Raw genomic sequence first — 14754 nt, 5'->3', positions numbered from 1 at the left:
TGAAATGAGGCTGCACTTTAAATTTTAATACTGTATTTTAATCTGTATTTTAATTGTTTTTATGTTTTATTGTAATTCTGTTGGTGTTAGCCGCCCTGAGCCCGGTTTTTGACTGGGGAGGGCGGGGTATAAATAAAAATTTATTATTATTATTATTATTAAACGTACTTCACTTTTGAGCTCTGCTTGTGCTACATATGCTGGCATACATATCGATCATTGAAAATTATGCAAAGCAAAAATGGGAATGGGGATAGAAGAACTTGGAATATTATGGTTATTCAGTAAATTAATAACACTTTCTGATTCGGTTTAAGCCAAGGTGTTCCATTTTACATCAGAACTTTCGATAAATACATTATTATCCATGTACAAAACACTACTAAAAGTATTTGCCTAAACATTTAGTCTTTATTAGCATTTTTATGTAGTACTTTTCAATTTTGTGTACTTTCAACCCAGCTGTGAATAATTAAATGCTCAGTGCACCAGCAATAACTGAAGAGAGCTGCAATTTGAAGGAGTTTCCAATTAGAGATCTTAGACTTATTAAGATCAGTACAAAAATGTTACAAATAAAAAGTCACAATATAAAATAGCAGCTCCATGTAATGTTCAAGTCTTACTCAAAGTGACAGTTCAATTTGATTCGTTCTTTGATGCCTCATCAAAGTTCTCCACAAGATCTGAAAAGGAGAATTAACAACAGTCAGGCTTTTAACACGCAAAGAATCAGCACTGCCATTTCAAAGTCTTTCATCCTAAAATCCAGAGTTTGCTGAATTATAAACAAGTTATCTACCACAGCACATTAAGTATTAAAGCCCACTGGACAAGTACCCAGCTATACCCGTCTGTAACCTTCCAGTTATTTTCTGCAATCCAGGAAGTAGAAGTGAAACTTAAGCTCTATTCAGGTGTTTTAAATTTATCAGATGATGAGGAAGAACTAAGATGAAGATCCTAGCTCTGCCCCATCCCAATCACCCACCATCAGCCATAGGAATAAGTTCTGCAGTAAGGATCCTTTCCATGCATGTAGACTCCCTGTGCAATTTAAACCCGATTTTTCCACGTCTCTAAAATCACATAGGGAGCCTACATACTTCAGAAGTTATACCTCAACTCATGTGGGCCAAGAGGAACCGCAAGAATTAGACAGATCTAGCACACTCACCCTCACTCCTTTCTCATGAGGGAACTGTGCTTTTGCATTTAGCCCAAAAGTACTCTGGCAGGTAAACCACCACCATGTTCTCCCCATCCTCCTCCTCAACCTGACAGATATCAGGTCTAAGACAAAGTAGGTACTTGGGATCTGCTTTTGAACAGCCAGCACCTGGAAAAGTCATTGCCCCATAGGCAGGCCTATTTCAGTTTTTCTATTGTATCTCACTGTCATCAGATATCCCAGGAACAAACATAATGACTAGAAGTCAAATGTGCCCTGTGAGAGTGAAAAGGCACTTCCACTCATACAATTTTAGCGATTTCCCCCTTCTTACTACAGCCCCTATGCACCATCCAGGAATTCCAACCCTCTGATTTTCAGACACTGCAATGAGAAAGAAAGTAAGGAAACCTCATTCCATGACCAGAACTCGGCTCTCGAAATGCAGTGTGGTACCAGAAACTACAAAGTCAATTACCCAAATCCATTAAAGTAAGCACAGAAGAAAACACAGAAGGAAACACATCAAGACCTAGGGCACTTGATTTAAGCATGAACCAGAGAATTAACTATTCTTGCAGCAGAGATGTATTTTGTTTCATTATTATTGTTACCTAAATGCCATAACACTTTCTCTTCATTTCCTTGTTCATTCATCACACTCTCTCATTACTTTTGTAAGAAAATAAATAGAGACTTGTTTTTACCTGGAACTTCATCATCATCTTCCTCACCAGTAGCAAGAGGTGCTTTTCCATCCACAGCTGTAATAACAAGCATATTGACACAAATAAGACATTTCTAAGCCAGGCTTTTCCAAAACTAGCCAAATTTGCAGCAAAACACAGTAACTGATTACACAACCCTGTGCCCACTTACTTGGGAGTAAGTCCCACTGAACTCAGCATGACTTATTTCTAATTATCTTTGCTTCTACTGCATGTGCTTCATCCCTAAGTACCCGCTCTAGAATATTGTGCTCATCAACCACTCCCCTCCACAATAGTCCACAGCCTTTAACTGCATGTTGTTTGCTAGAATACAGCCAAAGCAGAGGACCCCAAAACGCTATCTGACAAAGCAGAAACAAGCAGTCAAACTTCAGTCATGAAGAGGTTCCTTCAAGCAAGAAAAGGCATTAAGTCCCATATCCATCCCTTTGAGAGAAGTAGCTTCTGAACTCATTCTCATATTCGAGGAACAAATCAAATGTATTTGAAGAATAGCCATTTCAATCTAAGATTCTTTGAAGGACAAAATGAAGAGTACCCCAAGCACCATTTGTTTCTAAATATAACAGCTGAAATAAAACTCTTTCAATTGAGGAGGGATCCACTCTCTCTCCATGGTACAATCCTCTGGGGAAGGTTATATAAAGGACAACATCTGAACAGGTTCTCTATTTCAGAAGCTTCAAATAGCCACTGTGAGAACAGCATTTCACAAACTTGGGTCTCCTGCTGGTTTCCAATCATCCTTAACCACTGGTCCTGCTAGCTAGGGATGATGGGAGTTGTAGTCCAAAAACAGCTGAAGACCCAAATTTGGGAAACACTTATTTACACCAATAATAGCCTTCATAATATAATTGAGGGCTATGACTCTATGACTAAGCAGCTTTGATATCAGGTCTTATTTCTGAAAAGCAACTGGCTGTCCCAACCACCACCAGCAGCAACAGCAGCACCACACACACATCAAATGAAATTAGATAGGCAGATATTGTCTCAGTGGCTTCTCTAAGAGAGGTCACTCCTGTGGACACCCAAAGCCAAAGTCTGAGCATCATCCAAACACTCCAAGTACATATACCGGGTATGGCTTATATTCCTTGAATGCTTAAAAATCCTGCTACGGCTTATTTTATGGCTACGTCTTATTTTTGGAGAAAGAGGGTAAATAAAATTAAGAACATTATAAATCAAGCAAGCAAACACTGCAAGCCCTATGTTGGTGCAAGAATTTTAATTCTCAGAGTGAGTCTTCCAAGCTCTACTCACGTTGTTTGGGCAGAGCCTCTGCTAGTCTCCTCAAGCTGGTCAGACTATCAGCACCAAGTTGGTTTAAGATGCTAGGCAGCATTTCAGTCAGCTGCTTTGTCTCAGCATGGCCTGTGATTGTGAAAGTGTTAGCTGCTAAAGATGCTTGAACTTTAGGGTTGTTGAAGTGGATGACAGTGCCCTGGTTGGTAAACATGTTTACCTGCAAAGCAACACATATTTATTTATTTTTGAGCAAACAAACTTTTGCAATCAAAATGAACTTTAATACAAAAACTAGAGTGATAATATTCTCAAATTAGTTAAAACCAGCACTTCTCAGAAAAGAGAATATATGAAAGCACCATAAAAACAAAAAAGTAGTTCCCAAAAGTAGTTACCTCTTCAATACCAGAGATGTTATTTACTCCAAGTTTCTTTAATGAAAACTGAAGCTTCTTGTCATCTGCTGTTGCTGTTCTGTGAACCACCTTCTTCTTTCTACGGGCAGTACCCTATGAATAAGAAGACTAAATGTTAAGCCCTCTCAAAATGTATGAATTCCAAGTAGCAAAATGGCATGCAACTCTATTCTATCCCTGGCTGTAACTTAATAAAAATGTCTGTTTCAGAAGCTAGGCAACGATACCACACTGGCTACTAAAGAGAAGTGAGTGACCACTAACCAACTAATTTCTGTTCGCAGGAATTATGAAAGCAAGGTAGATATTTGTCTGAAGTAGATATTTGTCTTGTGGCCTCTGGCAAGCAACATCCCACAAATGAGCAGCACAAGTATATCTAGGCAGATACCTAAAAAAAATATTTCTTGGATAGCAAGGAATTGTTTCTATAGATTTTGTTGCAACACCAAATTAAGATTAGGGTTTTGTTTTTATTTTGTTTTTCATTTTTGGTCATTTACTTTAATCTAAATAATTTATCTGAGCAGACGTCTGGCTGGAGAGGAAACACAAATATTCTCCAGAGGGGGGAAAAATTAAGCATAACCATTGCCACACACTCTAGGTTTGTTTGTTTTTTAACAATAGAATGAGTCTCATATACCACAGTCCAGAATTAGAAGATAAAGAGACAAATGTCAGCACAAGTCATCTTCAGGAACTTTTAGAAAAAAATTCAAGAAGTTACATCTGAGGTGAAGTTCTGTTGCAGAAATCAGAGGAGTATGAGGAAAGCAAAAAAGGTGTAGTAAACGGAACAAACAAGGAAAACCAAAAAGGTACAAATCTAATCCATTAATCAATGATTTATTTATTTTAACATCAGTGGTACAGGAATTCTACTTTAGCCTAATCTACCATCAATATCAAACAAAATATGAGGATTTGAACCTAATTGTCAGCAGTTCTAAATAAATCCAGAGATGTGTCTGAACACCAAGTTGATAAATGTGCCTGTTTAAACCTGTAACAAATAATCACTAGAAAAATTACCCTTTATGGATGCCTAAATATCTGCCCATAAATATTTGCCAGAACAGGTTGTCGTGTTTACTAGCTAAGCAAATACAGGTTAACTGTTAAGAAAAAAATAGTAATTATTAACAGTTGAACTACCATGGTTTTGCTATAGCTAATAATTTTTTTGGAAATGTTAATGTCAGTGCAAGCATTATGAAAATAGAAATTATTTTAAATAAAACAAAACCAACAAGATCTGTAGGTTGATGCATTTTTAAGCCTCACAATAGTAATTACTTGTACTATATTTTAAAGGCCAAGCTTGTTTTACTTCAATTACATTGACAGACACCTTTAAGTAGTTAGCATAATGAAAATTATAGGTTCCAGCAGTAAAGCACTTATGTTCGGACCTGAAATTCCACTGGCTCCACCTTGATTAAAGATAGGTTCCTGATGCAAGTTGTACATAATAAAAGCTGACAAAAGTATTAGGTAAAAAACTGATGGCTGTATACACATTAGTTTAAACCTTTACAGCAGAATCCTAAGCCTGTTTCCTCAAAAGATAAATCTGAGTTCAGCCTTTCATACTGCAGCCTTGTAAATTACAGGAAATTTTGCTGTAACACAAAATCCTATGGCAACCCTACACCATGAGTAAAAGCATTTTCATCTACCAGCTTTTTTTTAACAATCTACCAACAACAATATTTGAACACAATCACATTCTTTGTGCTCATTCAGGCATTAACAATATTGTGAAGAGTGTACATTAGAAGAGTACGTCTTCTGTTTAAAGTCAGCTAATAAACATTTAAGCACTAGTTAATTTGTTTTTTCTTATTACCACCCTCCCTAGGGAAAACAGCTTCTTCCATCTTTTTGCTATCCTTACAAGCATCCTTCGATACAGTTTAGGCTAAGGGATGGTAAGTGGCCCAGATGCACCCAGTGAGCTTCACAGCTGTGTAAAAATTTAATACACGTCTCAAGTCCTGCACGCTAACCATTACTCTACATTACTTCATCAACAGCGCTATGAGTTTGGGGTGGAGGGAAGTAGCTGAGTTCCTGTATGTGAGATCCTTCTCTAAACCCTAGATCCAGCAAGTGTTGAAATATAAGCCAGGTTAGCTTCCTGTGTTGAGACGAGCACCTGAGTGATGTGTCATTAAGAGAACAAAGGAAATGGGGCTCTGTGCGAGACAACAAATGGGTGGGGCCCCACCATCAACTCAGAGATAGTTAGAAGGGCAAAGCTTGAGTGGAGTTTGCAGAGCTGTGACCTACAGGAAAAAGCAGCTAGCTAGAGAGGGAGTGTGTGTGTGTATGTATGTATGTGTCAGAGAGCAATGTCTGATGACTATTTTAACTCCAAGGTGCTATGGGAGAAACATGACTCCTTTGGTTTGCTGATGCTGTTAACCTCTTCATCATAGGGTCAGTCTGTAAAAGGTAAAGGGACCCCTGACCATTAGGTCCAGTCACAGATGACTTCCGGGTCATGTGGCCAGCATGACTAAGCCACTTCTGGCAAACCAGAGCTGCGCACAGAGACAGCATTTACCTTCCCGCTGGAGCAGTACCTATTTATCTACTTGCACTTTGACATGCTTTCGAACTGCTACGTTGGCAGGAGCTGGGACTGAGCAATGGGAGCTCACGCTGTCGCGGGGATTCGAACCACCGACCTTCTGATCGGCAAGCCCTAGGCTCTGATTTAGACCACAGTGCCACCCGCATATACATGTGTAAATAAACCATATACCCTAAGGATGCCAGTCTCCGCTATGCGCCCCAGTTCCAAAAGGAAACACAGACCCTCAGTAAGTGCCTTAAACCCCTAAATCTCTAGGAGATTGGGGTGGGATGCAACAATATATTTACATATGCCTACGTTCAGGTATAACCTCCTCTTCCCCTCCAAACAACAAAATCCTTCTTCAAAATACAGGCTGCAGAAAAACTGTAAAAACATAACTGCAGCGTTGCTAGACAATTAAAAAAAAGGCCTGTACAAGTACTGTAAAATGCAGCAGCCGCAGCCAAGATAAAATGAAACACGAATTTTCGAGAGGCAGCGAAGATGAAACGAGGCCACCTTACCTTCCCACCGATGCGCACTTGAGCTTGCAGCTTAGCTAGTTTTTCTTGATTCATGATAGTTTCTTTCATCTAAGGGAAGAACAGACGTAAGGCGATTAGGCGGGCGACACCCAAGGGAAGAGGCTGGAGAGGGTCCGATGAGCCCAGTTATCGTGGCGGGCGGCGCTCCCAAAGCCTCCTCACCCTCTTGGGCCCAGGCAAGGGAAGAGAGGCCTCGCCTCACCCTCGGCCGGGCCCAGGCCGTGAGGAACTTTCTACGTGAGGAAGGCAGCCTGCGCCATCGCAAGAAATGGCCTTCAAGCCAGAGGAGCCGCTAGGCCGAAAGCGGACCCAAGACACACACACACACCCCGGAGGCTTGGATAAAGAAGGGAGCACGCAGAACCCAGAGCAGCCCGCTCCCTCCGAGCCGAAGTCCGCGGCTTCTCCCCGGCTCAAAGGCCTCAGAGGGCTTCTATCAGACGCACCTGCGCCCGCTGCTCCCACCTTCGCCGCCTCCACGCCTGCCTATCTCCCTTTCCCCACCTCCCTCGGGTGTCCCTTCCTTTGTACCTTCTCAGAAGGAAGCGGCCCGACCTGGGCAGAGAGAGGAACTGAAGGGCTGCGGCCGGGAAAGCGCAGAGCCTGACGTACGCACGCGGAAAAGGACGAAGATGGCCGCCGGAAAGGAAAACAGGAGGCGGCGGCGGCGCCGTGACGAAGCAATACGTCCTTACGCGCTCACGCACGAACTCACCCCAGCGTTCGATGCGCATTCTCCGGAGTCTGAGCTTTAGCGCGCGTGCGCGAGCGTAGTTGGCGCTCTCTGCTCCCGCCTTCGGGAGGCAGGCAGGCGTGGGAAGCGAAGGTCCTTGTCGCGTGACGGCTCAGCTTGGCCGTGGATTGCCGCGCCGCCCAGCAAAACGACTGGTCGTGGCATGTCGTGGTGTTAACAGATTGGATCAAAGAGCTTCTATGAATGGTTACATTTGGGGGGGGGGGAGCAATGCCTAAAATCTTTGGATTTGAAAGACAGTTAATTTTTTATTTTCAAAGATTCCTTGACGATACCTGATGGGTGCTTATTTTTATATGTTTCATTGCAAATATTGTGTATGTGTGTTTTAAATTCAGTTTTCCCTCTGATTATTTGCAGGGGGCATTATTGAGTTGTTCTTGGTTAGTTTTTATTATGTATTTTGTTTTTCTATTTTATGATTTTATCCTGTGCACCGCCCTGAGACCTGTGGGTACAGGGTGGCATATAAATTTAATAATAAACAAATTATTACTACTACTATTAGGAAAACCAGGTTAACTGGTTGCCTAGCCTGCCTGCCTATTTATTTTGAAGGCCATCTAGTTCTTATTGAGAGTTTCTGTGTTAATAGAGCATTTACATACTGTAATTAACTTTCTGTCTACTTTTCAGTTTTACAGTATATTTCTATACAGTTTAATGCCTTTACTACAGCAGGGTCCAGAATGCTCCAGAATTAATACATTCGTTTATCCTCCAGGAAGCACAAGGCATTTGCACAGGCATTTTTTTCAACCAGAACTTATGGAACTCAGTTACAGCACCTCTCAGGTGGGCACCATTGCCCATTATAAGAGCACAAGGGTTCCGGCAGCACCTCTTTTTCTTGAAAAATAGGCCTGGCACTGCACATGGTTCCTGCCCTGCCCATTTAACCCTCACAACAATCCTCAGCTTCATAGCCTAGTGGGGATTTGAACCTGATTCCTGTGGCATCTGAGGTTCCTTGGATAGTTGTAATGTCTTTGGTGTCTCATATCACCACCTTGAGTTAGAATTCCATCCCTGTGGTAGACTGATTCACACTGCATAGTTGCAATAAATTAAAGTGAATGTTGGCACCATCATCAAAAGCTTTAATCAAAGCACTTGTGAGAACTCTTAGAGCTAAAGGTAAAATCTAAGTTCAGTCCACATGCACACTTTTAAAATATTTCCCTATGGAAAAAGCACCCTGCAAAAAGTAAGAAAGCACAGCAATAAGCAAGCTGAACCTTCTTCCCTGATACTCTCACTTTTTTTCCTTGCAGGGAGAGTTGGGGAGGCAGTAACACCTGGCACCCCAGCATTACATTCAGAAGAAGTACAGTCTACTAGATCATACCAGGATCTGACACCCCTTTCTTGTGCATGCTAATGACAGCTCTTGAGGGTACAGGAATGTGGCTGAGTTACAAACTCACAAACAAAAACATTAGCCAGAATCACCAGATGCAAAAAGTACAGTACTAATGAGATGCAGTCCATCACTGGTACAACAGTTCTCGGATCCTATTTGAGTTTCTGTTTTTCTTATATAAACATAAGATGCAAGTAACAACACCTACCAATTGTTTCTGAAATGCTTTTTTGCAAGCTACCGGTAATTTCTGTGGAACATAAATAGTACTTTCAGTGAAATGCACTCAGACTTGGAATGGCTTCCAGACACAAGCATCAAACATGAATCATCTATGTATTAATGTTCCATACAGATAATCAAATGCACCTTTGATTACCAGATGTTGATGGCAAACAAGGGGATGCATATTTCCATCCTATTCCTCTTTTGGGTTTCCTGGGAGTATCTGAGCAGCATTGCTGGAACTTTGACCCGAATCCTACAAAGCAATTAAAACTACTTGGACTATCTTTATCTTATGACCTGAAAACTTTGTTTTCTTTTCCTTAATATGAGCATCTTCCCACACCGTGAGTAAAACTTTGTAGGACCATCAGGGACTGCATAAAACGGCCTCACAACATAAATTTATGTCTATTCAGGAGTAGATCCATGGGGTGGGGTGCATTAAGTGCTTGAAATTCTACATGTTTTTGTAACTTGGTTGTGTGTCCGTTTGTACATGTGTTCATGGTTCGGGTTGGCTGTGGTTAGGGCTTCCCTGGAAACTTAATAAGGAAGCAAGATCGGCTGGGGCCCCTCCACCCTATGTTCAGGTTGTATATATGTGTAAATAAAACCATTTATCCTTAAGACACTACAGTCTCTGTTGACCTATTCAAGGAAACCAAACCCTGGAATCCTTGGAGTCTCTTGCTGCTAAGAGATTAGGGTGTGGACAGCAATACTTTATGCAAAAAATAATGGAGTCGGCATACTATGAAGGACTGGTTGGATATTTATGGGACTACACTCTCATGGCAAACCTAACATACTCGAGAAGAAAAACAGGGTTGGAACACATTTAATAAAGTATTGCAGAAGCAGTATACCCCAATATGCTATACTGTTTTTCATCAGTTTGTATCATTTTTAGATGCAGTAGGTTAGAAATAAGAGAAATTAAGTTAACTTTTCTGCTTTGATAACTCTTGTTTCTCCTAGCCATGTTGGTCTGCCTTAGTCGAAACAAAATAGAAAAATTCCTTCCAGTAGCACCTTAGAGACCAACTAAGTTTGTCATTGGTATGAGCTTTTGTGTGCAAGTGTGCATGCACACGAAAGCTCATGACAATGACAAACTTACCATAGTTGGTTTCTAAGGTGCTACTGGAAGGAATTTTTTTACTTTCTTTCTTGATTCTCCTGTGACATGATTGCTTGTAAACTTTGTGAAAACCCTGGAATCTCCTACTTTGTTTCTGCATCTCTATTAATAAGAAAATATGTAGCTTACATACCTAAGGATGAAGGAATAGGAAGCAAGTCAAAAGCAAGAAGAGACAAGGACTCTGTTGTCCAAATGTTTCATCACCATGTTGCAGGAGGTGTTTTCATTCATTCTTCCTCCAACGACTTCTCTCCCCCCCCCCAAAAAAGCCGCACATATTTTATCCTCAAAACAACCTGGGGGGGGGGGCTAGCCAGGTTTTTTGCCCTGGGTGAAGCCTCCAGAGGCTCCCCCTGCGCATGGGAGGGTGCCAAACTGAGTCTTTGACCCACGTGAAATAAAGCCTCGTTTTGCCCCTGGTTTACCCAAAGTATAGTGTTTGGCTGAGGGCAGAATTGACCATCTCCTATTCCAACGTTCTCAACACCACGCCACTCTGACTCCAATGCTTGGCAAACTCTCGGGTTACTAACTCCCATTACAGTATGCGTCTAGACAGAAGCAAAACGGTTTTCAACAGGCGTCTAAAGAAATCTGCCGTGATGAGGACGCCTAATGGCAATGCTTTTTAATATCTGACTTGCATCCGCCCTAGATGAGACCGGTCAGTTCCACGGAGCAGCCCCTCGCTCCCTGCGGGCTCATGGCCTCTAGATGGCGCTCTTCACCTGCTGGGACCTCCGGAGAAAATACGTAAGGGGAAAGAGATTTGTTGCACGAGGAGGGAAGGCGGGTAATTGCACAAGACAACCACTAGAGGGAGGATGCAAGATCACTTGCAAGGTACCGTCTGAAGCAAGCAATGATTTAGCCCAGAGGCCGTGAAGGCGGCAAGGCGCTGCTCCCTTCCTTGCGCTGGGAGTTTCTGGAGAGCCTGGCAGTATCTTCCTTTGGGCACCGGGGCTTTTCCCGTCTCTCCACACTCCCCGCATCCACCTCTGCTTGCCCCTCTCCTGGTTGGCCTTGGGTGCTTGCCTCGCCTCCTCCACCGAGGTTTTGGAGGAAGGGTGAGAGACAAATGTGATCGATGAGCTACAACAGGGAGCTCCAAAGCAGCCTTCGCCAACCTGGCGCTCTCCGGATGTTTTGGACTACAACTCCCATTATCCCCAACCGCTGATGGTGGTGTAGTCCAAAACTCCTGGCGGGCCCCAGGTTGGCAAAGGCGGCTCTCCAGCCGCATTTAGAGCTTCGCTAAAGCAACGCAACCTTCTCCTCCCCAGAAATACGACCCGGGGTGAGATCAGGCTTGACCTAAAAGTAAGATCTCCAACAGGCAGCTTTCCAAAGGAAATGGACTGAATTTATGTGTCTGATTGAGGGCCGCTGACTGAGGGCCATTGTCCCCCTGCACACGATGCGTGCCGGTTGGTGGGTTTCACCTGATCGCTCAGCGTTTTAATCTTGGCTCTTCTTCTTTGGCATTTACGCTTACTTGGAGGGATGTTTTGCTGAAATTGGTGAGGTTCGTGCCCAATTAAATGCTTTCAGGTTCAGGCTACGATGATGGGACTTGCGCCCGCCTCGCTCTCCTAGACATCTTCCACTTCCAGCTGAACCTTTTCAAGTCTCAGCGATGTGAATGAGAATAAGTTCAGGCTTCACTCTCAGGCGGCAAAGCCGAGACCCGCTTGCTTGCCTGGGTGTAAACCCTATTGATTGCAATGCGACTTACAGTACTACCAAGTAAATATGCACCCGCTTCCATCCCAATTTAGATACATTCTTCAGTTGCATTTAAAGACTTTGGTATGGTCTTCTTCTGCAATTACTTAGCACCCCATAATATCAGACATTTCCAACTAAATGCCTCCAAGTCTGCCTTCTCGCAGGTCACCTAATTCCATCCTAAACACTCAAACATTCGGAAAAGTGAAATCATCATCATCACTGTAGAAGACTTTTCAGCTTGGTAGACTGCTTTTTAAAAAGCTGTATAAGAGGGAAATAAACGTCTTGCTTTCTTATTCATCATCCTAAATATCTATAAATTGTTCGTTTCTCCATGCCCGCTTCCTTGTGAGAGTAGATGTTTTATTCTAAAATATTTGGTGATAAAACTAGTTGGCAAACAAGCCTGAGTAGAAAGATCTGATGTTAGAGCCCCGCTTTCGCCACCGGCTTTCGTGACATCTGTTAATTCTTAACTGTATTTTGACAGCCTGAGTTCTGGGTGATCTTAAGGCCAGGCTACAGGCGTAATTTGCAGTGAAATCAATGGGACATGAACGCCCCATGTTTATAGGGCCATTACTTTGGGGAGGGGGGGAATAGATGATTCAAAATTATGGTGCTATAAACCGCCTAGAACTGTTTTACGAAAGAGCGGGACTTCTGTCTTTTCACTCATTTGCTAAATAGCTTCAAGTGCATCTTATTTCTACAGAAAGTAGTTAGGCTTCCCGGTACGAGGGCAGTATTTCACTTCAGGAACCTTTGGTCATACCATAAGGGGCGGTAGGAATATGTGGGAAAGTTTCCTATCATATTTTATTCAGGAGAAACTCTTTATATGCGAAACTATCACACACACACCCAAAAAAAACCTATGGCAAATGACTATGCTTTGCGGGTAGTATTGTATTCAGTGTTTTGTAAATAACGCTCTGATTTAAAAGAAACGTGTTACATATGTTAGTTATTTTTTGAGAAAACCTGAATAATCCCGTGTGGCCATTATATATATACACACACCTCTCGTGTGATAAATTATTCATTAAATCCCCCAAACAAACCATATTTTAAATCACCCTTAATGGACCGCAGCGTTAAGAACAGTGAAGCAGCTATAATTTCTGAAGCCCGTCTGGTCGGAAGTAAAAGTTGCAAGGAAATAAATAAGATTTTCAGAGAGGTTTGTTCTAGGTCCTGAACTTTAGGATACCGGTGAAAGATCGGGTCGCTTCACCCGGCAGGAAAAATTCGCGGAAACAAATGAAGCCAGCTCATCTTGCCTTCCCTCAAAGGAATGACAATATCAGGCGCTCTCTGCTCTCCCCAATCTGTTCTGGCGGACTCCCTTTAATTCCATTGGAATACCTGAGGAAAGTCATTTAGGATCTGAGTGTCGATCTCTTATTTTGAAATCCTTCTATTGCGTTATTTTGCTTTCACTTTGGTGTAAAATAGAATGTGTGTGTGTGTAAACCAAATACTTTCATGTGCTTCACATAAATAGGATCCTGCTCATCTCCCACATTCTCATTCTCCGTTTATTTTTCTTTTCTTCAACTGGAAACATTTCTAGCTTCGAATCTCCATCATCTGTTTGTGCGGGGAAATAATTTGTTATTCTTTAAGAGCGGTTTCTTTCGGAACAACAAGCCCCCGGGAAGTTCTCCAGCGCGCGCCCCCTCCTTGAAATGAATGGGAAGCGTTGCTTGCTCAGGAGAAGTTCCCGCAGAATCGTGTCCTTAGGCTGCCTATGAGGAGGACCCAGCTTGGAAAAGTTCTTGACGAATTTCACAGGAATTATTTACACACTTCTACCAAGATCACTTAAGGGGACTGGGGGCGACCTTTCAAATGGATGCTGTGCTCCCCCCAGGAATCATTTCCGCGGCGATTTGTTGCCAGACCTAAAACCCTTTTCCCCTGGCGTGCGCCTTCCTCCTTTTCCTCGACAACAAGCGAGTAGCTGGAGCCCTTGACACGACGAGGCTTGGAACCGCCCAAGCGCACTAGAGACCATAGCTGCCAAGTTATCCCTTATTTTAAGGGATTTTCCCTTATGCTGAATAGGCTTCCTCGCGAGAAAAGGGAAAACTTGGCAGCTATGCTAGAGACGCGGACGACAGCCCCCGGTTCCCCTGCGTAAACTCAGCTCGGCAGGAGGAGGACAGGCTTCTGACAAACGCGGCACTCCGTTCAGCTTCCCACGACCAGGAAACCCGCTTGTCCGGTCGGGGGTGGGACGCCTCCTGCCTGCCTTCTTCTCGCCAGCTGCGTTACGCAGGGCGAGCCTGGAGACCTCTCTCACCTCGGTCAGATCGAGCGTTTTCTCTTTCTCTCGGGGGGATGATCGGATAGTGTCGGTGGGGTCCTGGCATTCCAAAGGCGGCTTTTATTAGACCCGCCCCCTTCCAGGCCAGAAAGGTCCGTCGAGGGGGGCTGGGTTGTGAAGCAGAGGATCAAGGCTGACTGAGAAGCAGTAGCCATAGCTGCCAAGTTTTCCCTTTTCTCGCGAGGAAGCCTATTCAGCATAAGGGAAAATCCCTTTAAAAAAGGGATAACTTGGCAGCTATGGCAGTAGCCCGCTGGAGATGGAAGGGCTGCCTCTCCCGGCTCCCTCGGCCACCCTAAAGCTCAACAATGTGGCTATTCAAGGCACGAGATGGGCGCTTATTTATTTATTTACTCTCCTCTCCCGCCCGCAATTCCGAGTCTTTCTCTCTCCTCCCCCCCCCGCACGCCTCTTTTCTTTTTTATTCCAGGAATGTTTTCGCAGCGGCGGCTCTGACGTTTCCAACCACGTGACGGCCCCCTCCAGGGCGGGCAGCCG

The 14754-nt window shown here is 43.3% G+C and overlaps 1 protein-coding gene across 1 annotated transcript; it reads right to left on the bottom strand.

Moving 5' to 3' along the window:
* Positions 1 to 391: 391 nt before the first annotated feature.
* Positions 392 to 7336, bottom strand: BTF3 (basic transcription factor 3). Its single transcript, XM_035099872.3, has 6 exons — positions 7236 to 7336; positions 6684 to 6752; positions 3552 to 3665; positions 3172 to 3373; positions 1879 to 1935; positions 392 to 686 (listed from the first exon to the last, which is right to left on the bottom strand). Exons 2-6 carry the CDS (start codon positions 6750 to 6752, stop codon positions 640 to 642), a joined length of 489 nt encoding a protein of 162 aa, XP_034955763.1. The 5' UTR covers positions 7236 to 7336; the 3' UTR covers positions 392 to 639.
* Between the last annotated feature and the right edge of the window lie 7418 nt (positions 7337 to 14754).

Source organism: Zootoca vivipara, chromosome 10, assembly GCF_965207765.1.
Source record: "Zootoca vivipara chromosome 10, rZooViv2.hap1.1, whole genome shotgun sequence".
NCBI classification, from domain to species: Eukaryota; Metazoa; Chordata; class Lepidosauria; order Squamata; family Lacertidae; genus Zootoca; species Zootoca vivipara.
The sequence above is the reverse complement of the archived record's forward strand: the minus strand, read 5'-3'. Positions and strand labels throughout refer to the sequence as shown.

Excerpts from the sequence above, each read along its gene's own strand:
- BTF3 (XM_035099872.3), bottom strand. The coding sequence starts at position 6,752 with ATGAAAGAAACTATCATGAATCAAGAAAAACTAGCTAAGCTGCAAGCT. Across the intron at positions 1,936-3,171 it reads AGAGGCTCTGCCCAAACAAC|CTGTGGATGGAAAAGCACCT; the intron begins GTGAGTAGAGCT and ends TTGTTATTACAG. Across the intron at positions 687-1,878 it reads AGATGATGATGAAGTTCCAG|ATCTTGTGGAGAACTTTGAT; the intron begins GTAAAAACAAGT and ends TCTCCTTTTCAG.